The 19668-nt window shown below is 46.6% G+C and overlaps 8 protein-coding genes across 8 annotated transcripts; 4 read left to right on the top strand and 4 right to left on the bottom strand.

Moving 5' to 3' along the window:
* Positions 1–269: 269 nt before the first annotated feature.
* Positions 270–579, top strand: C8R40DRAFT_1175470 (uncharacterized protein; the record flags this gene model as incomplete). The annotated part of the gene is made up of 2 exons (XM_046232333.1): positions 270–384; positions 443–579. The coding sequence occupies 2 exons, from the start codon at positions 270–272 to the stop codon at positions 577–579; spliced, it is 252 nt and encodes an 83-aa protein (XP_046081765.1).
* Positions 580–3670: 3091 nt separating this feature from the next.
* On the bottom strand, positions 3671–5131 carry C8R40DRAFT_1073183 (uncharacterized protein; the record flags this gene model as incomplete). The annotated part of the gene is made up of 8 exons (XM_046226526.1): positions 3671–3772; positions 3891–3995; positions 4037–4144; positions 4288–4355; positions 4418–4529; positions 4585–4597; positions 4659–4776; positions 5104–5131. The coding sequence occupies 8 exons, from the start codon at positions 5129–5131 to the stop codon at positions 3671–3673; spliced, it is 654 nt and encodes a 217-aa protein (XP_046081766.1).
* An 832-nt stretch (positions 5132–5963) lies between these two features.
* Positions 5964–6436, top strand: C8R40DRAFT_1212117 (uncharacterized protein). Its single transcript, XM_046233201.1, has one exon. It carries the CDS (start codon positions 6043–6045, stop codon positions 6262–6264), a length of 222 nt encoding a protein of 73 aa, XP_046081767.1. The 5' UTR covers positions 5964–6042; the 3' UTR covers positions 6265–6436.
* A 539-nt stretch (positions 6437–6975) lies between these two features.
* C8R40DRAFT_1073184 (uncharacterized protein) lies at positions 6976–7758 on the bottom strand (the record flags this gene model as incomplete). Its single annotated transcript, XM_046226527.1, has 4 exons — positions 6976–7029; positions 7261–7363; positions 7415–7484; positions 7530–7758. The coding sequence occupies 4 exons, from the start codon at positions 7756–7758 to the stop codon at positions 6976–6978; spliced, it is 456 nt and encodes a 151-aa protein (XP_046081768.1).
* Positions 7759–9351: 1593 nt separating this feature from the next.
* Positions 9352–11864, bottom strand: C8R40DRAFT_1268008 (uncharacterized protein; the record flags this gene model as incomplete). Its single annotated transcript, XM_046233980.1, has 10 exons — positions 9352–9638; positions 9742–9775; positions 9882–9954; positions 10109–10321; positions 10368–10440; positions 10531–10653; positions 10711–10871; positions 10903–11131; positions 11278–11538; positions 11781–11864. 10 exons carry the CDS (start codon positions 11862–11864, stop codon positions 9429–9431), a joined length of 1461 nt encoding a protein of 486 aa, XP_046081769.1. The 3' UTR covers positions 9352–9428.
* A 122-nt stretch (positions 11865–11986) lies between these two features.
* Positions 11987–12514, top strand: C8R40DRAFT_1175472 (uncharacterized protein; the record flags this gene model as incomplete). The annotated part of the gene is made up of 3 exons (XM_046232334.1): positions 11987–12223; positions 12279–12329; positions 12383–12514. 3 exons carry the CDS (start codon positions 11987–11989, stop codon positions 12512–12514), a joined length of 420 nt encoding a protein of 139 aa, XP_046081770.1.
* A 153-nt stretch (positions 12515–12667) lies between these two features.
* Positions 12668–14480, bottom strand: C8R40DRAFT_1073187 (uncharacterized protein; the record flags this gene model as incomplete). The annotated part of the gene is made up of 7 exons (XM_046226528.1): positions 12668–12735; positions 12805–12987; positions 13043–13396; positions 13698–13766; positions 13817–13926; positions 14028–14325; positions 14378–14480. The coding sequence occupies 7 exons, from the start codon at positions 14478–14480 to the stop codon at positions 12668–12670; spliced, it is 1185 nt and encodes a 394-aa protein (XP_046081771.1).
* Positions 14481–15399: 919 nt separating this feature from the next.
* Positions 15400–16366, top strand: C8R40DRAFT_1073188 (uncharacterized protein; the record flags this gene model as incomplete). Its single annotated transcript, XM_046226529.1, has 3 exons — positions 15400–15756; positions 15814–16271; positions 16324–16366. The coding sequence occupies 3 exons, from the start codon at positions 15400–15402 to the stop codon at positions 16364–16366; spliced, it is 858 nt and encodes a 285-aa protein (XP_046081772.1).
* Between the last annotated feature and the right edge of the window lie 3302 nt (positions 16367–19668).

The raw sequence follows: 19668 nt of genomic DNA on the forward strand, positions 1-19668 counted from the left end.
TGACCTTCCTTATATATTTTTGACCTTCCTCTTTCAGCGATTTTTTTTTCCCCATACTTGGACTGTCACGCTTCGCGCCACTCGTCACCTTTTCGTCACTCTGCGTTACCTACGGCGCCCCCACCTCCAACATTGTCTGCGCCCTACATCTTGCCGCGAATTCTTGGCTGCACTACATCCCCCTCTCGTCCTACTTCTCCGGCATTCTTCTGCAAAAGCCTCTGCCACAGCTCATCAACAAAAGTCTTGAAAACAACGACCAAATCAGGATGGCCAATTCGCCACATCTTCTGGGGTATTCGAGGATGGGAATGGAGCTGACCAAGGGGGAGGTGGGTTGGAGAGAACAGTCTGATTTTGGGACGGGGTTCGAAGGGGAGAGAGGTGCGTTCCTCTTCTTGTCCACGCGCGCCGGGGCTGCAGCTGAAGATGGGAACGACAGGTATATTGCTCGGTCTTTGGCACCACAACGAAGTACTCGACCGCTCACCAGCCTATCTCTCATCGCCAATATTTTCTCCAACTTCGTCCACATTCTCCTTTGCCACCTGTGGTACACAACCTCTGCCTATCTTCTAGCACCATAAACACCATTTTCAGTGTATTTCACTATCCCATCACCCGCATTCTTCGTACTGTTCTCGCATGGTCGGCCCACTTTTTGTTCCCAAATGCTGGTGCTTTACTTATCTCTGTATCTACCCCATGTTTACCCTGCTACGTACTGCATCTATTTACTCTGCGCAATTCAATAACTTTTGCACTCCTGGCCATTACTTTCCTCGCGTTTGCATGGTGTTTGTTTTGCCACCTGGCTTGCTGCATCCACTGGTGCCCATGTTGGGCTGGGAACTGCCGCCCCTCTCGAGCGCTTTCCTCCTCATCCGTCACCCTCAATATGAGGTACACGATGGGATGCGAGATGGAGGGAATATGGTTTTGGAGGCCAACACAATCACTCACATAGATTTACTCTGTTGCAGAGATTACACAGCATCTGCACTTATTTATATGCAACTCTGATTTTCGGACTCGTTCTTGCCACGCGCGCAGCGCGATGGCCCACTTTCGCACGTTAGTTCAAGTATCAAGTGAAAAAAACAAGGCACATAAGGTGCACTACAGGATATACACACTTCAAAAGCCTTGTGGAAATTTGTTTGATCACCGACTCTGAAGGAGGAGGTCCTTGTAGGTTTCAAACGGCCTTGTTTTTCAAGATCATTCTGCAAATATATTGAGCCGTAATATGGGTTGAGTATGATGTCAGGAGTCTGATGATCATTGGTTGTATACCTGTTACGGTAGTGGAGCCGTAGATTCGTTTTGCTTGGTAAATTGTCATGTGGCATTGGCAGTAATTTTTGTTTGATGATAGAAGCATTCACCAACTGTGAAAGAGGAGGATTCAAATGGCCGTGTTTTGTGAGATTATTTTGCAAGAGGAGCTGTATGATACATAGGTGTAACTGTTTGAACCAATTTGGTGGCAGTGTGTGTAGCTACTTTTTTTATTGTGTTGTATGGTTTAACTTTAGGTATATAGATGGTGCACATGGTTTAATGATATTGTTGCCTTTTTGGGTGCCAGTGAATACTACAGTATGCATTTGTAGTGTGTTTCTATATATGTGTCATGCTCTGACCTACCTTCATGCCCTAACCTACCTCCCTTTACTCTTATCCAACCTTGGAGAGACCCCCTCGTTCTCTCTACTTCATCACGGGACCTCCTCCATAAGCTCCCCTGCCTTACCTCGACTTCGATAACTCACCACACCTCCCAGGATACAAGCATGCACAGACTTAACCCCTTTCGGGCCAGGACCTTCCCATTGCAGCAACCCCATTAGTACCTAAGCTCGATCATTTACCTTACACATACCAGATCCCCTGATGCTCCCTTGTTAACTTCTCTGTACCTATTTAAGCAGTCCTGTAGTGTCCCAAACACCAGCTTGGTATATTTTGAACACACACCCTTTTACATAGGTCCAGTCTCTGCTAACTATACAGATTTTCTCTCTACTCTCTGTTTTATTATCTCAGTCTCTCTACTTCTGTTTCTCATCTACACAATCTAATATACACTTCTACTTCATGTCTAAGCAATCTGAGTGAGTTTTCAAGCTCCCCAAACATCTATCGTTTCGGTGAGCCAACCTCCCTAGTTGCTCCATGAGCTCTGGACCTTGACTTAGGTAATGTCGAAGCTCCCCCTTACGTCCAACTATGTGCCGCTTCTCCATTACCACCCCCACCACTTGAGGACGCCAACTGCTACCCCCCACTTCCCAGGCTCACACTCTATTGGGAGCTCTCATGTCTGAAGCTCACACCATCTACTAGCTATAATGATCCTACGTTGACGTTCCTAGCTATTACAATTCATACTATGCAACACTCCTATGTCCCCTAGCTCCCAGTTATCTTTATCTCCACTGGTTATCATCCTAGAGACCTCCCTGGACCTTCTAGGAACCCCTTCAAGGGTCACATCTCACAATCAGAACTACTACTAGGTCATTCCTGTCCTTAGTCGCAGTTCCTGTAGCTCCCTTTGAGCTACAGCTTGCTCCTAGCACACTACAACATAAACCTCTCATACCAAATCCACCCTTAAGACCAATTCTGACCCAGGTCTTACAATATGTCAGTGTTGAAGTACTATAATAATACAGTGAAATCATTAATATTGTGATCTTGTGTAAATGGAATCATTACAGTGAACTGTTGCATTTTTATGCAGTTCTGTTCCACTCTGGGGTGTCAGCCATACTTGTGTAAACTTACTTTACATGCATTGTCATCATTGGAATTTGGCAGCTGAAACATGCTGTAGTAGTGGAAAGTGAGCATTGTTAGAATTTGCAACTAATAGTGCTGCAAGTTATGGCGGAGCTTGTGGTGTGTATTCAAGTTCTCGACCTGACTTGTCCCCCATCTGCTCATTGCTCCAATTATCTCATCCTTCTCAATGTCTAACTACCTCATCCAAATGTTACTGTAAAAATGGAGTTTGTTTAGAATCTGTTTTTTGCATTACTTTTGTGCTATTGAGACATCTACTTGCTGCAAGTGTGCATATCATTAAAAATTGTACCTAAGCTCACTATCCATATCTTTGTATCCTATTGGCAAGTCAGGCAATCCAGCCAAGGTCAGTGCCTCGGAACGAGGCCCTTTCCCAGTTTTAGTTTACCTTATACATCAGAGACCATTCAGAGTCGGGGATTGCCATGCCAGCACGGCGCTAAGAATTATTTAATCTGAGTATTGAGGAAAGAATGCGGCGCACATAAGGTGCGCTGCAAAGTAAGCACAGAGTTCAGGATGTTTGTAAACATTTGGCAAAAGCATGAGGCCAAGCACAACCAAAACGTGCCTGCACAAAATAACTTAACTTCTGGAGTGCAATAGACCTTGCAAGCAAGGTGATGTTCCAAAGAGCCGTGTGAATTGTTGTCGCACTTTTCAGCCATCACCTTGCTTGCAATGGTCAATGAACATCCATAACCTCAAGCGCCCATGCAAAATTTCCTTTTAAAGTCATGTTTCTCCAATCCGATGCATCGCCTTTGCCCTATAAGGCAGTCATGTGACCCTTTTGTGAACCTTCATGCAGCCCTGATTTACTTTCCCTTCTACAACCCTGCGCTTGCCTGTCACACTACGGCTGTGACCACCCTCCACTACCTTCGTAGCGTCCCTCAACGTTTTGCTTCGTCGCTAACGTTTTGCTTCCATGTTCGGTCCGAATGCATCCCTTGTGCTGTGTAAGTATCATATAAAGTGTGACTCTTTCGTGCCCATTTCTGAAAAACTTCCCCTGTGGCCTAGTCTTTGGACAAACTCCTTTCATGTCCAGCAAAATAAGCGTTCGATTTTACCTTCTTTTCTTTCATCTTCATCTTTTCGCTCATTACTTCATTGCAGTCAGTCGCGCCCCTCTCCCGGTCATCCCTTTCTTCACTCGAAAGCCTACCAAACGAAATCTGGATATATTGGATATTGTGTTATCTGTCACATTACTCACTATTTGCCCTCGCTCAGTCCTCACGTCGCCTCCGTTCCCTCGCTTCCCCGCACCTATTTCATTCAATCCACTTCCTACGTCCGACGCTGTCAATGCCGTCGTCCCCACCTGGTCCAGCAGCGAATGCGAAATATTTCACCATATTAAATGTATCTGGATTGGCAGTCCTGCGATGTGTCCTGTCCCCCCATTCCCATCACATACTCGTAATTGCTGTAACCTTTCCATGAAATGGGCTACAATGATCATACCTCGAGTCTCTCATCTTTCGTCACTCCACCTTGTTGAACTTTGTCTGCCACCCACTTTTCCTGCCCATCTGCGATCATTATCATCCCTTCGCCAGCTTGTCATCAGAGGATGTTGTCTTGCTGCTAATACTTCTTTTCACGAATGTCACTACCTCATTACCCGGCTGCACATCGAAGGATTGTGCTGGCATGACCACACTAGCCGGTCCTTCGAACTTATCCGCGCTTGCCCCGAATGAACACTTGAAGCTCAATTGGTTCCGTTACCTTTATGATGAGGATCACGTAATTGCTTACCTGCGTACAGAGCCTACCAAAAGTTATCCATCCATATCAGCGGCAGCCACACTTGGAAATTAATATCAGAGTACGTTATCCGATGTGGAAGAGGTTGAATGTGTGTCGGTTTAACGATAAAGTCGCCGTGTTCATGAATGATGACATTAGGTTTTGGTTTGTGTGGGAGTACAACGAGTTTTGATTCTGGATCTTGGCTAGGTTAATGTCATTCGGAACGATGAAGTTAAGTAGAATGAATGCGTTGATAATAAGACTTTGATATCACAATGCGATCTGAAATCAACATTGTCCGGCACGTGAGAAGCACCGCAAGCAAGGTGTATGTCCCCAACGGGGTACGTTAATTGTACAATACCAGTCAGTGTAACCCGAGGCTCAAGTTATTCAAAATTCCCGCAGTAAAAAAAAAGGAAGGAAGAAATTGTCTTTCATTTCGTCCTCCCTTTGTACCCTACTTGCGTTTGGGGTATTTCCCATTTTGGTCCTCATTTATCCATATATTCTATAAGGTCTTACCATGACGGAGCTGTCGATTGCCTGTCATGGCGATCTAAACTTTGGTATATGGGTATGAATTAGTGCTACCAGCGATGATCATCTGTTACTACCCATTCACTGAGTACAGTATCGAATGTCATCGTCGAATGACTCCTCTGGTGAATCAGAGTCTATCGCAGTAAAAAAACAGTTGATCGATTCGGGCTATGTCAAGCATAGAGTTTGAGGCCTTTTCTACCCCCTAAGCTTAATGCTCGAGCTTAGGGCCTCAAACTGCCTGAGTAAGCTCCAGGATGCAGCCTTGCTTTTTCTATATAATTTCTTATTATTATTTATACTCTTCGTAAGTAGGCGTTGCGGTATTGGATGTTGGTCAAGACGGCCGTTATGATGAATGATACGAAGAGCTGAAAGGATTGAGATTTAGAGGCGGGATTTCGATGGGGCAATAAACCAGAGAGTAGGTCAGTGATCACGCATGAACATATACTGTACGTTCAGTAAACTTTTCTCTTCGAATAAGGTTTGAGCGTGTTCAGTGAGTACGATTTAGTAGTGGTATTTATGGCGAATTACTGGCACCCGTATGGGAGTCGCAGCTCAGGTTGCAGCTTTTGTTTTTGATTTACAACTGCCCTTTCGGGCCAGATCCGGATGCCATCTCGAAAGCGGTAGCCGAATCACTGCTTTGACCAAGAGGGTTTGCTGGTAAGGCTCGAGTTTCAAAACAAAAAAAGAATTGGTCAGGAGGTAAGCAGGATATACCTTATGTACAAAATATGGCTATACGGGCTGTACGGAGTGATGGTGAGATTTTGCTGAGCTACACGGAGCATTTCAATGTTTCCTGAAGTACAATTCCTTCAGCTCCGGTTGTTAATGTAGTGCTCGAGTGTCTCTACAATGACCTGATGGTCTTGTTCCTGCTTCAAGCCCGAAACCACGATCACACCTATAATGCCTTCGACACCCTTTACCCGGATTGGAAAACCTCCACCGTGGATCGCGTACTGTCCCGCCCTTTCTCCTAGCATATACTTGGCCGCAAACAAAGCTTCATCGCCCTTCAGCTTGTTGTGCATGTACCAGGTGCTGCAGCCCCAGCGGAGTACAGTCGCACATTTACGCGCGACCCAAGAATCATTATCAGGCTGCGTTCCTGATCAAGTTACAGAATGAAAGAGCAACTGGTTGCTATTGGCCAAGCTGATGTTTATGACGGCTGGCACTGCGGGGATCGATGCGTTTCCTTGCCGTGGAAAGGCTGAAAATATAGGGAGGTTTGGTACATAAACCGCTCGATTTCAGAGTGGGAGAATGTTAAAATTTTTCTTCCATAAATAGAAGCACCTTATAGAGTTAATATTGAGCGATTAGCAACAATATTCTACAATGAACCTCTTGAAGGAAATTAACTCAAAATTCGTGCCGATTATTCAGACTTTAGCGGTCCCGTTTAATTGAATGTCATTTAATTTATCCTGATAGAGTAAATGGTGGTGGAATTTGAAGGTTATACTGAATGATCGCTCGAAATTCTTGCTAGGAAAAATTCATATATTATACAAGTAATTGCCTCGTGTAAAAGGCAAGGTTTTTCTGAAAAACCTCCCAGAGCCTATGCATACCCGTTGTCGTGATGTCCAGATGTTCGGACGCCGCCGATGTCGACACATCAAAACATCGGGACGTCCCTGATGTCGGGATATCGGAACTTGGTGCTGAGGATGTCGGTATAGGTGACGGTGTTGGTATATGTGATATGTTGAGCTGGAAATATACGAAGGACAATCATATTTTATTGATACGTCTACTCAAAATATACATGTATATGAATGTAAGATCTTGATGCTTGAAAGGTCTTGAGAATCTTCGAGTACTTGAGGACCTTCAAATGCTGGAAGATTTGTGCATCTGATTATTGACCGCTTGTCCGTTGAGGACCTGTTCCACCGGTTCGTATCTGGATGATTCTAGTTTAACTAATAAGTATTCACTCGTTCAGCACCAAAAGTCACAGAAACCCATCTTTTAGTCTGTATTGTACATATTGCAACTCAGGTATTACTTCCAGATTCAAGATTAACAACAAGGCGACACAAATTTGATGCTATTATCTACCAAGACTATTGAAATGTCAGTCAAACTGCTTTAAAAAGTGGACAAACCACATACCTTCACGAAACAGCAGCCCTTAAAAAGATTGGATAAACAATCGTGGTCCAGACGACGTGCCAGGGTCCATAGAAAACGAATTTCTCGATGTGCGCTCATTGGCCTATATTTCAGACATATAGTATTACAAACTAAGAGACTAAAGCGCAGATACGTACAGTTTTGACAATAGATTCGCGGGGGGTCAACACATGCCATCTCAAGCAGAAGATGTGCTAGTGTTTCTACAGACCAATGAGATGTATACAGGCAAAAGTCAAGACACTCACCCGCCCTCCGTCTATTTGCGACCTGAATAGGTGGAAGCCATATTCTCCATGGACTAGGGCAATCCTTGTCCCACTCCTTCTGACGACGAACGAAATTGTTTGACATTCCTATTTTCCACCCATCACTATCAACGTAGGCGTATAGATATCCCTCGCCATCCGCATCTGAAATCCCCTGCATCTCTCGCAAGCCAAAGCGCCGTTGTAAGTTTTCAAAAGATCGACGCATGGATACCGAGGAGGCAAAGAAAGAGAGGTGTCGATGCTAAGGTCTGCGGAGGGAAAGGGCGGTAGGTAGACGCGTTGAGATGAGCAGCAAAGTGAGGCGCGGAGGAGTCGGCTAAAACAGGCCCAAGAGACGGCCGTGAAGAAAAAGCGCCGCCAACGAACGGTTTGAATCTGGAAGTTGCCTCGATGATGTCCTATAGACAAGCGATAGAGCGTGTACAATGATGACGGCGTGTGCAGTAATATGAGGTGCTCTATCAAAACACAGGACAGAATTAACTTTGTGAGCAGCCAGAGAGGATGAAGGGTGAAATTGAAGAAGTGCAAGAATTGCAACCTGCAGCATCGCAGTGCCATGCCGATGGGATCAAATAAAGGCAGATTTAAAACAATATCACCAACGATCTTGTGAAGAACATTGACTTGCGTCTGTTTAAACGTTTGAAGACTCATCGATGGGCACAAGTGATATAAGTAAGAATGAGCGTAACGTTACGTTCATGGGGAGCAGAAAACATGAGATTGAGTATACATTGATTAATGGCAAGTCAAAGCGACCTCTCCCAGCCTGAAAAGGAAAGGATATGACAGAATATCTCGGGGAGTCTGGGTGAATCAAAGATGCAGACTCAGCAGATTCTTCTGATAGCTCAATCACAGGAGTTAGATTTTCGGGAAGTTCAGTAGCGGGTACAGGTCTGGAGTTGTACAGACACGGAATCCGATGGAACCCAAGGCGACGATGGTCTAAATGATTTCTTTGGTTCTTCATGCTGCAGATCGTACGTCTCAGCAACACTCCAACATTAATCCCTGGGCTTACCTTTGCAGCGTTCACGACATCTGCAGGTTCTGTAGCGTCTTTGTTTTTGTATGTCCCCTCCCCATCTTTGATATCTACAGTTACTGGAACAGTCTGCAACGGGAACGTCAACTGGCACTTATACGTCGGATATGATCATGCTAATAGGTGTTTGAAGGTTATTTCTAAATGCGCCTCGGAAGGGACTTCTGGTGGCTGATCAAGACCGGCGGACAGTATCGCTGTCTTGATTTCGAAGGCACAATCTCAATGTCCAGCTTTGCAGGGAATTCCTCCGTTCCTGGTACCAGCTTGTCGACGGACCATTCTGCGGGGGATGCAGGAGACTCTTTGATGGGATAATCTAGGCCTGAAGTTATTGGGCTGCAGAGATAGTGGGGCTTCCTTGTACAGATGGATGCTGTGGGGAATGTACGTGAAGACTTTCTCTTTTGATGTAGGCATTAATCTGTTCAATCTAGATGAGCATAAGCCCTTGGTCTAGAGATGTAGTCTTGGCAGTTCGACGCGGATTGTTCGTCATCGACCTGGAAGCACCATTCGAAGTTCCGTGTTTCCTTCCTCAGGGCGGAACTTGGGATGTGGCTGACGTGCAGTGGAACTGTCTGTCATATGCATGCAATTCACCCATACGCTTCCCGGCCCGGCCCGGAGCGGCCGGACTTCGGAATAATTACCTTGTGACTTATTTATTATTCCGAGCTTTCATCGAGGTCTTATGACTACTGTATTTGGGATGTATATAAGCTAGAATACTTGTACGTTGTAGTCAAGCTTGAAATCAAGTGTACCATCTTATCCCAGTCTTTAATATCTTCTTTACCCTTTGCTTCCGGACTCCCGGATCATCAGGAACCCCATTTAGGCTGCTCATCCCAATCTTGCACTCTTGCCATAATTCCCGGGGACACCAACAGTGTGTGAAGGGTGTTGCTAATAGCTTCACCGACGTCCCACTCCCAGTGTGTACTACAGGCCAGTACTCGGCTCCGGACCTCGGAGTTATCCCGGGCCATTTCCGGCCCATATCCGACCTCAGAACCTCTATAGTTATTGACCTGTAGGCACGGTCTTGTCACTGTCGCTGATCATTCTGCTAGATTGATATGGAATCTGTACATGTCCGGAAAGACATCCAAATAACATATCCTTCATTCTCACTACCGAGCCATTACCGATATCAACTGGCACATGACTGAGAGGGACACAGTTGTGAGTACTGGGATAGATTCCTGAATATGGGCCTGGGACATGCGTGAAACTCTGTAAATCAATTTTTGGTTTGGGTGCGTTCAGCTCACCTGGGACCCTGATCAATTGGAACCGCCAAAACTCTCACATCCTTGCTTCCTCGCATGCGGACAAGGTTCTCATCTGGGACCGAAGGAAAGGCAGTCTGCCTGTTGCAACAATTGATGCACACTCATCGCAGTATTTATGGCATCGATTGGTCGCAGACCAAACCAACGGAAATCGTAACGTGCTCGTTAGACAAAACCATCAAAGTCTGGAACTCAAAAACGATGACTTTGAGAACCAGGATTAAGACCGGGTACCCTGTTTGGCGTGCACACGGTCTTCCGTTCGGTCGTGGTGTCCTTAGTCTCGCACAACGCGGCGAAACTGCCTTGGAGATGTTCTCTCGAGAACCAAGGATTAGGCCCTGGTACCTCACGAGTTCCGGTAGATAGTTTCCAAGGGCATTCTGATGTCGTTAAGGAATTTGTCTGGAGGAAAGGTGCTAATGATACTGTTTTCCAACTCATCACTTGGTCCAAGGAGCGTACTTTGGATTCTGGCCCGTGGACTCCGATATGATGTGGGTTTGTTCAAATCGACAATCGCAAGATGAACGAATAGCTGATAGGACGTTGTATAGGACGTTGTACAGAAAGTAGGTTATTCACGGTCTGGCAGCAATGATTCCCAACATCAGTAGCAACCAGCTACTTCCGCCACTACGGAATCTGCTCCCCATACAGAATCATTCCGCAACGCAACGTTCTCTGACTCCAATCCAAACACAGACAGCGAGAACAACGACTCCCACACAGTCAACATGGAGTATACTCCCTTGATGAAAGATCGTGCGTGAGCCCAAATAACGCGCGTCATGACAAATTTACTGACTTTCCCTCGACATCGCGGTAGACGGCAGCCTAATTCGTTCCGGAGCTCAGCAGGATTGAATGATTTTGGGGAAGAAGGCAGCTCAATGCCTTGAGTGGGGACAGGAGGTGAGAAAGGCGCTATAGATATGAGAAGCTGCTCGATTTTGGATGTCTTCTTCCCTATTCACGTCAGGAACTTGATTGCTGACACTATAAGATGGAGTCCATCGCGATTCTGGTCTTTCGACTTCATTGACGTGAACGCGGAGGTCGGAGTTATCTCTAGTGGCAATCCCAACATTGGGGGAATCAGGCATGACTTCCACCGATTTCTCGACGTTGATCTGCACTGATTCCGAAGGTGCCGTCAGTGCTGGCAATTGGATTTCGTGACCAAGTGACGGCTTTTTCAAACCAAGGGTATTAGCAGAAAATTCATCCTGTGAGTCAGCAGTGGTCAGCAGTGTCCGTGGCTGCAGGAATCTGCGAATAGTGCTTCGGGTACAGCTGCTGGAACCGCTTCATTAGTGGGAGTGTCACTATCGTCAACGGCCTCGTCTCGAGGAACTTCTGCGCGTTGACTGACTTGATTCTGCGACTCCAAAACAGGCCGTTCTTCCATTTCAGTAGACTGATTAAGAGAAACGTCTGAGACGGCCTCTCCCGATGACATGAAGTGAATAACAGGGTCTGTCGAATGGTCCTTGACGGCTGATCCGATAAGGGATGTTGCTGGATCAGCGTTCGAAGATTCTTCCGCTAGAGGTGGCGAACAAAATGTCGTATCCAAGATGGAAAGCTCTGAGTCGAGGTTCGCGATCATACGAGTATTGACAATGGAGTTGGCCTGTATAGATAGAGAGAGAGTATTTCGCATTCAACGGAGTTTGACTCCGTGGAATTGCGTTTGAGCAGATTTTGACTTTGGCAGGACGAGTGAGATAGACAAGACAGAATGCTGTCACGTGTAATGATTTGAAAGACCCAATTAGATCAGACAGAACAGATAATTCAAGATAAGGATTGAAATATTGAAAACGTGACACTGTCACTGCCGAGCGCTTGGAGACTCCGAGACTGACTTAGTACTTGATCAATTTCCTGTATCTTGAGGTCATTATCGAGTACAACTCGCATATTACCTCGCCCTATTCGAAATCTTGAGCTGGACATTGGACTTCATAGAAAGCCTGAGGTTTACGCGCGTATGTTGACGAACGCTTGGTTAAATACTCGTTGAACTGAAGCCTAACCTAGCTCCCAACTACTGAATTTTCGTTATCCCTGTACACGCGATGGTCAACAATTCGAACTCGCATATGGTAGAGCACTGTTCACATGGTTACAATTCTCAATGGATGACACTTGTCCAGCCCGAAACTCCACTGTCGTCTATCCTTGATCGCAGTGTTCATAACAATCCTTTCACCGGCGTTGACGCATCGCTAAAAACACCACATCCTGTAGTCGTGGATAATCCGGTGGAGGCGTATTCGCAGTATAAGCTAGAAACCAGGCGACAGGGCATCATGGTACGCTGATATGCTCGTCCTTTGTCAAGCACACCCCTCACTTTTTCCATCTTAGAATAAAGTAAATCTACATGGAGATAGTGTCGCCTTCAAGCACATGGTTGAGGTAGGTCATAAATCAACAATTGCGCGCAAGTTCTCTTGATCACATCTATTTAGCTATTGGAAAAGTTGGAATTCAAAGACACGTTTGACAATGAAGCTCAAGTGTTCCCCAGTCCAGCTGTGAAACTTCCTTGGATTAGTCCACACACTTCCAAACTTCTCAACAATCCACAAGCACAGACGTAATTAAACATACAATGTCATTGATCTTATGTTGTGCAGCACTCCTCCTCAGTATTACTACATAGCATTTCTGGAATATAAATTTGCAAGATTACATTCTCTTTGAATTCTTTCTCGGTTACATCATCAGGTACAGGTAAGGATTGTACCGAAAAATCAAAAAATCGAGTCGGGAATCGAAACAGTCTCCTCGTCGAGAAGCTGCCCTGTGACTATAGTACCACCTTTTTCATATACAGAAAGGTTGAACCAAAGATCAGGATAAACTCCTTGCTCGAATCACTTGCGCTCACTGCGGATTGCATTCCTGCAGTATGTGATCATCTCTGGAGAGACAATGGGAGGGCAAGACATTTTGAAGGATATGGCGGCTGGTTTAAGAGAATTATACGGGGTAGCCTTTGCAATCCAAGAGTCAGTATCAATTCCCTCTTCCTTCAAGACCTCTGGTAGACCTTCCTCTCTCTCAGAAGGAGCTAATGAAGAATGACACTTAAGCAACTGTATTTGAAGCCATAGAGCGAGACTCACGGATAAATTTGAATTCTTCATAATACCTTTGGAGGCGATCAATTACATCCTCGTCGCTGGTGGGGTTGTCGAGGTCAAAATAGCAAGGCGACTCCACGAGTGCCCCCGTCACGCCATGGATGATCATCCTCCAAATGTATTCTTCCGCGAGAAGGCTCTCGATTGCACCGAATGAGATGGAAGAGAGTCTGAAGCCAGTCGCTCGTATGCCCTTGTCCTCCACAATCTTTTCCAGACCTTCAATTATCGGATGTAAGAATATTTCCTTGCCATATGCAAGCCTTTCCTGGTAGTGAGAGCTCGTTTCCTCTGGCAAGCGAGGAAGGAAAAGATCAGCAAAGCGATCCTTCCACTCTGAAGAAACGATTCAGAGACGCGTCAGAAACGCTTGACGCCTCAGATGGCCGTTCATTGTCAACTGAGCAATCGATTTCTGGAAAGATATAGGGCATAATTTGATTAAAATCTATCACTATTTATCGCTTTTCTTTCGCAAAGATATATATCAAGCCAGACTGAACAGGATTTTCTACACGAAATGCCCAAAACGTCTCGTCAAGCCCAAGAATGAGCCGTTCAGTGTATCCATGTCCGAAACAAAATGAAAGTACTCCAGGGCTCGGTAAGCTTGCCAGCGTCTTTGATTATCATCGACCTTTCCCTCTCTTGAACTGTCCGCCGGAGTTTTGAATAACGTTCCAAGGTGGCAATGTCTCCATAAGCACTGTTACGATATCATTAATATTCATGTCTATCGAATGTCATCGGACGTACCCATCTTTTGAACATGCAAGGACATGGCCTCATTAAAAAAGCTATCTCCTCCATAGGTATGTTTGCCGTGTAAGCAGAGAGATCCTCCATCAGAGATATGTTCCAACTCCCTAAAGCAAAGTGCAGAATTTGTCTGGAGTGACTGTGGAAGAATTTCCTAATTCAAGCAAAATGAATCCAATGAAATAGAATACAAGTTGGCCAAGGTTACCCGAATTCTGGTTGCATGGCAGCAATTGCCTGGTATACTTCATACTTTTCTGCTGCTTCGGCCACGCTCAATAGTAAGAAGAAATTGATGTGTTCCAGGGTAGGTCCATGATGGTCGGTGTCTGCTGCGACGTATTGAAATAGAACCTTCAGGACATCAGAAGGTTTGGAAAGCTGCACGTCCGCTTTGCTGGAAAGAATAGCAGGGGGAAATCCACCAGCAGCAACATTGAGTTGCTCTTTGAGCATGATGAACTTCCTGTTATCGATTGATCGAAATACTACAGTGTTAGAACAGACTGCGTACGTAGTCAGATTTTCCGCAAATCAAGGATTAAAGACTATCAGTACCATCTGCGCCTGTTTGTGCCTGTATGATTTCAGTGGGTTTGGCATCCATTGTGATTGCGCTCGTAGGTACACTAGATATTCGTGAATCGTGAGTACCAAACATTACAGGGTGTACTCACCTGGATAAGATGATACACCAAAGTTATCTATCTTCTTCCGTCTCCGTAAGGTCGTGCTAGTAAATGACTCTATAAAAAAGGTGATGAGTTGCGATTGGGATTGGGAATGGGAATGACGACTAGAGGAATGAAGCACTACAGGGCGTCAAACATACCCTACGGTAACGAACCTAGCCAATGTCACTCAGCTCATTTAGTACATATATCAAAATTCTGAACCCATGTATTTGTCAAGTCCATGCCGCGGGCCTCCATTCCGCCGCTCGGGATTCCGAAGATCTGCTCCTTATTGTAATCTCACTCTTATTGTTCTTTCTCGCTACACATACCCTTTCGTTATAGTCCCTCCTTATTGTCTTTTACTCTACCCTGCAGGTACTACTCGTATAGCTCCTAGTAGTTAGTCTGGCGCTCCGCACCGATGCGCCGTTCCGTAGATATAAATACTGCCTGTACGCTACTGTAGTTCCTCAGTTTAATTATCAACTTAGATCTCCCTTCTCAACTTAACTCTTCTCTAAGTCTTCAGGCTCAACGCCTTGGAGTACTCCCTATTATAACCTTAGGACTTAGACGTCCTCTGGTTCGCTCCTCGTCACCGGCGATACTGCCGCTCCGACCTGGCTGCTACTTAGCTTCTCTCTCTCTACTCTCGCTCTCCGGGGACTAACGGCGTAACGGCGGTGTTGTTAATAACTTCACTACTGTCCCACTCGTCTTCCGCACTTAGACACCCTGTGGCCTTGGCACGGTTACACGGTATACATGATCTTAACAGAGCCGTAAAGCATCGGCCACAGCAAGAGCTTAAAAACAAGGTGCGTGTGTACAGTTATGGCCTGTCTTCAACGAACATGATGAGTTCTTTGGCAGGAGACCATTCGTCAATGGTTCAACGAAGTGATGGAGGGGAAAGACCTCTACAAAAATGAGGTTTCCGATGAAGAAGCCAAGCAATTTGCTGAAAAATTCAAGATGGATCCACTCGCACGCCCGTGCACTGTTGACAATTTCCGATATTGGATTGCAGGTGTTCCTAAATCAGCGTGGAACAAAGGCGCATCATATGTTTTCGTAGATATCCTCGTGAAGAAGAGGCTAATCACCATACCCAACATCAAAGCTCGCGATATCTTGCGTGAGGCTTTCTTCATACAATTGAAAACACTTCGTGGAATCTGGTTGGAGAAACAGAAAATGGCAGAGGATAAGAAGATACCACATGCCATATTTGCAAAGAGATGGCAAAGGAAAAACACTGTGAGCTTTTACTCAACGACTTACAATCAACGCTGATACGAGATTTCTTCTGCATAGTTGTTCCAACGACGAAGGAACGTGATACTTGCAGTTCCAGCACTCGAACCCTATCTTGATGACTTCGATGAACTAGGGGTTGCAGGGATGTCTTCTGATGAAGAGGAACCTGACATGGATGAAGCGACTATGTGCTACAACATCAAGGAGCCATGTTGGCGAAGTCAGCAGCTCAAGAATTGGGTCAGGTTTTTGGACTATTGTCATCTCGAGGGTCGGACCTCTCTTGAAGGACCCCAGTTCAGTTTCACGCGAGGCGCTGCACCCCATCTCCGTGTGGATAATAATGACAAGAGTTCGAAGAGCAGATACGTTGTTGGGCTCCCTGCTAACTTCTACGATGCAGAATGGCTCAAGAAGCAGGAGCCTGGATGGGCAAAAGGTGGGATGGGATTTGTCAATGAGATGGTCCGCCCTTGTGCACCTAAGAAATTAGTTTTCCCTGCCGATCTTGCCAGGTGTGTATGAATTTTCAGAACCTCAAATTTTATCTGATGATCTCCCTCAAAGAACTTTGGAACAGAGGAAATTTCCTGGCGTAAGCACAAGATAGATTGTATTGTACCGTATAGCGTTAGATATAACTGGCGCAATGGCAGAATGAATGAAAGCATTGGTCTGGGGCCGTGCCTTGAACGGAAGCAGTGGAGTGAATTGGATCGGCATAGGCCCAACATAGTCCTTAACTAGAACGAGAATACTGTTAAGATCATGTACACCGTGTAACCGTGCCAAAGCCACAGGGTGTCTAAGTGCGGAAGACGAGTGGGACAGTAGTGAAGTTATTAACAACACCGCCGTTACGCCGTTAGTCCCCGGAGAGCGAGAGTAGAGAGGGAGGAGAGCTAAGTAGCAGCCAGGTCGGAGCGGCGGTATCGCCGATGACGAGGAGCGGACCAGAGAACGTCAAAGTCCTAAGGTCGAGGAGAACGTACTTCGAGGCGTTGAGCCTGAAGACTTAGAGAAGAGTTAAGTTGAGAAGGGAGATCTAAGTTGATAATTAAACTCAGGAACTACAGTAGCGTACAGGCAGTATTTATATCTACGGAACGGCGCATCGGTGCGGAGCGCCAGACTAACTACTAGGAGCTATACGGGTAGTACCTGCAGGGTAGAGTAAAAGACAATAAGAAGGGACTAGGACGAAAGGGTATGTGTAGCGAGAAAGAACAATAAGAGTGAGATTACAATAACGAGTGGATCTTCGGAGTACCGAGCGGCGGAATGGAGGCCCGCGGCATGGACTTGACAGTATCCCCCTCTTAGGCTTGAGCCCTCGAAAGCCATTAATACCGGTAGTTGGTTAGTCACCAAAGAAAAATTTCAAAGGCCGTCAGCATCGGAAATTTGGCCCATCAGTCAGCAGGAAAATTTTCAAAAGCCGTTAGTACCGGGAATTGGCGTTAGTCATCAGTGAAAATTTTCGGTTCACCGTACACCAAGTACAATTCGAAGGAAAATTTTCGCTGGTCCGTGCGCAGTTTTTTTGTCCTATAAAAGGCCCAGGGTTTTGCCGCTAAGGCCCTAACTTTTCCAAAAATCCTAAGTCCACCAGTGTCATGCCTCACCCCAAGTTCCTTAGCCCATAAGCTCTCTAGCATAGCTCCCGATCTCCTCAGACCCCTTCCTTGAATCCCTGAGAACACTTCAAACGTCCCACAGACCTCCTTACCGCTAGAACCACCTCCGCAACCCTTAGCTCCCCTCCATTCAACCCAATCATTCCACGACAGGGTCCTGGAACCCCGTACATGCGTCCATCATTCCATCCTCATGTACTTAGAATCCCCATTAAGTGCTCACTTCATATCATGTCTCCTTGTTAACTTCCCCATACGTATTTAATCAATCCAGGAGCGTTCAGAAGCCCAGCTTGGTATATTTTGAACACACACCCTTTTGCATAGGTCCAGTCCCTGTCCCTTTGTACCTGCTAACCATACGGATTTCTCTTTACTCTCTGTTTCTCTACCTCTGTTTCTCTCTACTTCTGTCTATTGTCTCTCTGATCGTCTGTACGATCGAATATACGCTTTTACTTCAAGTCTAAGCCTTCCGAGTGAGTCCCCGAGCTCCCTCGAACATTACTAAAGCTCCCCAACGCCTACCCGCTTGGTGAGCTACTCTTCCCCAAACCTCCCAGAGCTCCCTAGCTACTTCGTAAGCTTCGGGACCTCGATCTAGGTAACGTCGAAGCTACCCCTCACGTCGAACTACGTATTGCTTCTCCGTTACCACCTCCCACACTCGAGGACGACCATCCTCCAACCTAGTCCCCAGGGACCTACCCTCCCTGGCATATCCCTTCTCGGGAGCTTACACCCTCGAGACCCCGTTGCATAAACTACCTACTTGACTCTATATTGACGTTCTAGCGAGTACAACTCCTACTACGCAATACCTTACGGTCCCGCACTCGTCCCGAACCTCCCTACGCATTAGGGACCTCCCTGGACCTCCTAGGAACCCCTCAAGGGTCACCATCTCGTCGTTCCAACCACTACTAGGTCATTCCCGTCCTCGGTCGCGGTTCTCGTAGCTCCCTTCGAGCTCCAGCCTGCTCCTAGCACGCTACAACATAAACCTCCACATACCAAAACCTACCCTAAGACCTATTTTGACCCAGGTCTTACATTATACCAAGCTCTCCCGTCACCGAACGGACTCGTCGCGACGAAATGTCGGCGACGTCAACGGAACGACCTTCTAGTTCCAAGACCGAATCAAAGAAACAAAAGAGCGCCTTATCTCGTGGAAACACGACACAAGCTCAAAAATCGAACCAGGCTGCTAGCTCCACTGTCATCACGGTGGCAGCTGGTCAACGCCTGATGTCCATCCCAGAACAGTCGTTCGGGGATGAAACCGCCAGCAACATCCGGACCCCAGAGGGACGTCAACCGGAAGTTCAGGGGCCCCCTCCAGTGGAACCTGGGATGGGACCACCACAACGGAGGTTTACCTCCATGGGTTACGCCCAACCTGCCAGTAGTCCCATGGGAGGTTTCGCATACTCCCCTACCTGGGGAACGAGAGGACCTCCCCCTGGACCGATACCGCAGCTAGACATGGAGTCAGCTTCGAACGCGGGTGGAAGAGTCAGCGGTCAAGTAGCCGCTATCGAAAGGATACAAGGGGGGAGTACTGACCCTCTCACAGTACGACAACAGGAGAAACTTCCAGAGAGGAGGGTATCCCCTGCCGTATCCGAACAATCTCGGACGTCATCCCGGAGGTTACCAACACCTCCAGTACAGTCCCTTAACCTTCCTCCCCCGAGACGAGGAAGTTCACTCTCCAGTCTCCTGAAGAGCCCAGCTATGAATACGCCCAACTGGGAGCGTACACACGCAATACACCATAGCAGGACCAACTTCCCAGTACAACCCTTGTCCGAAATGACATTGCGTCTGGAAGACGTCATTCGAATTCAGGAGTGTATCCCGGAGGATGTAGCTATGGTCCTAAGGGAGGTATTGGAGTCAATGGGGATCGAAATATTGGGAGACGGTCTCGAATTCTCAGACCTACGAGTACAGTTCCTAACAGTGGGAACTCAACTGGAGATAGACCTCCCAGAGAAGGCCCAGCAGTGGCTGATGACCCCCGCGAACCGATCAGATTTTCTCTGGCTGTACAACGTCCTATTGGACCCAGAGAGGATGTTGGAACTGTTAGAGGCAGAGGCACGTTACGGGCGATCGTTCCGAAACTCGAGGGGAATACTTCCCCTCCTCCCTCATACCCATGGAAGGGAGAAGGAATTCTGTGGCGAAGCAGGGCTACGTATATTGTACCGAGCCTCTAACTACAGATCAGGAGCCGTACGGTTTGAACCTCCCCCTTCGAGGGTGA

This window comes from Lentinula edodes (assembly GCF_021015755.1).
Source record: "Lentinula edodes strain Le(Bin) 0899 ss11 chromosome Unknown C8R40scaffold_43, whole genome shotgun sequence".
In the NCBI taxonomy this organism is placed as follows: domain Eukaryota; kingdom Fungi; phylum Basidiomycota; class Agaricomycetes; order Agaricales; family Omphalotaceae; genus Lentinula; species Lentinula edodes.

Coding starts and splice junctions, on each gene's coding strand:
- C8R40DRAFT_1212117 (XM_046233201.1), top strand. CDS start 6,043: ATGCCTTCGACACCCTTTACCCGGATTGGAAAACCTCCACCGTGGATC.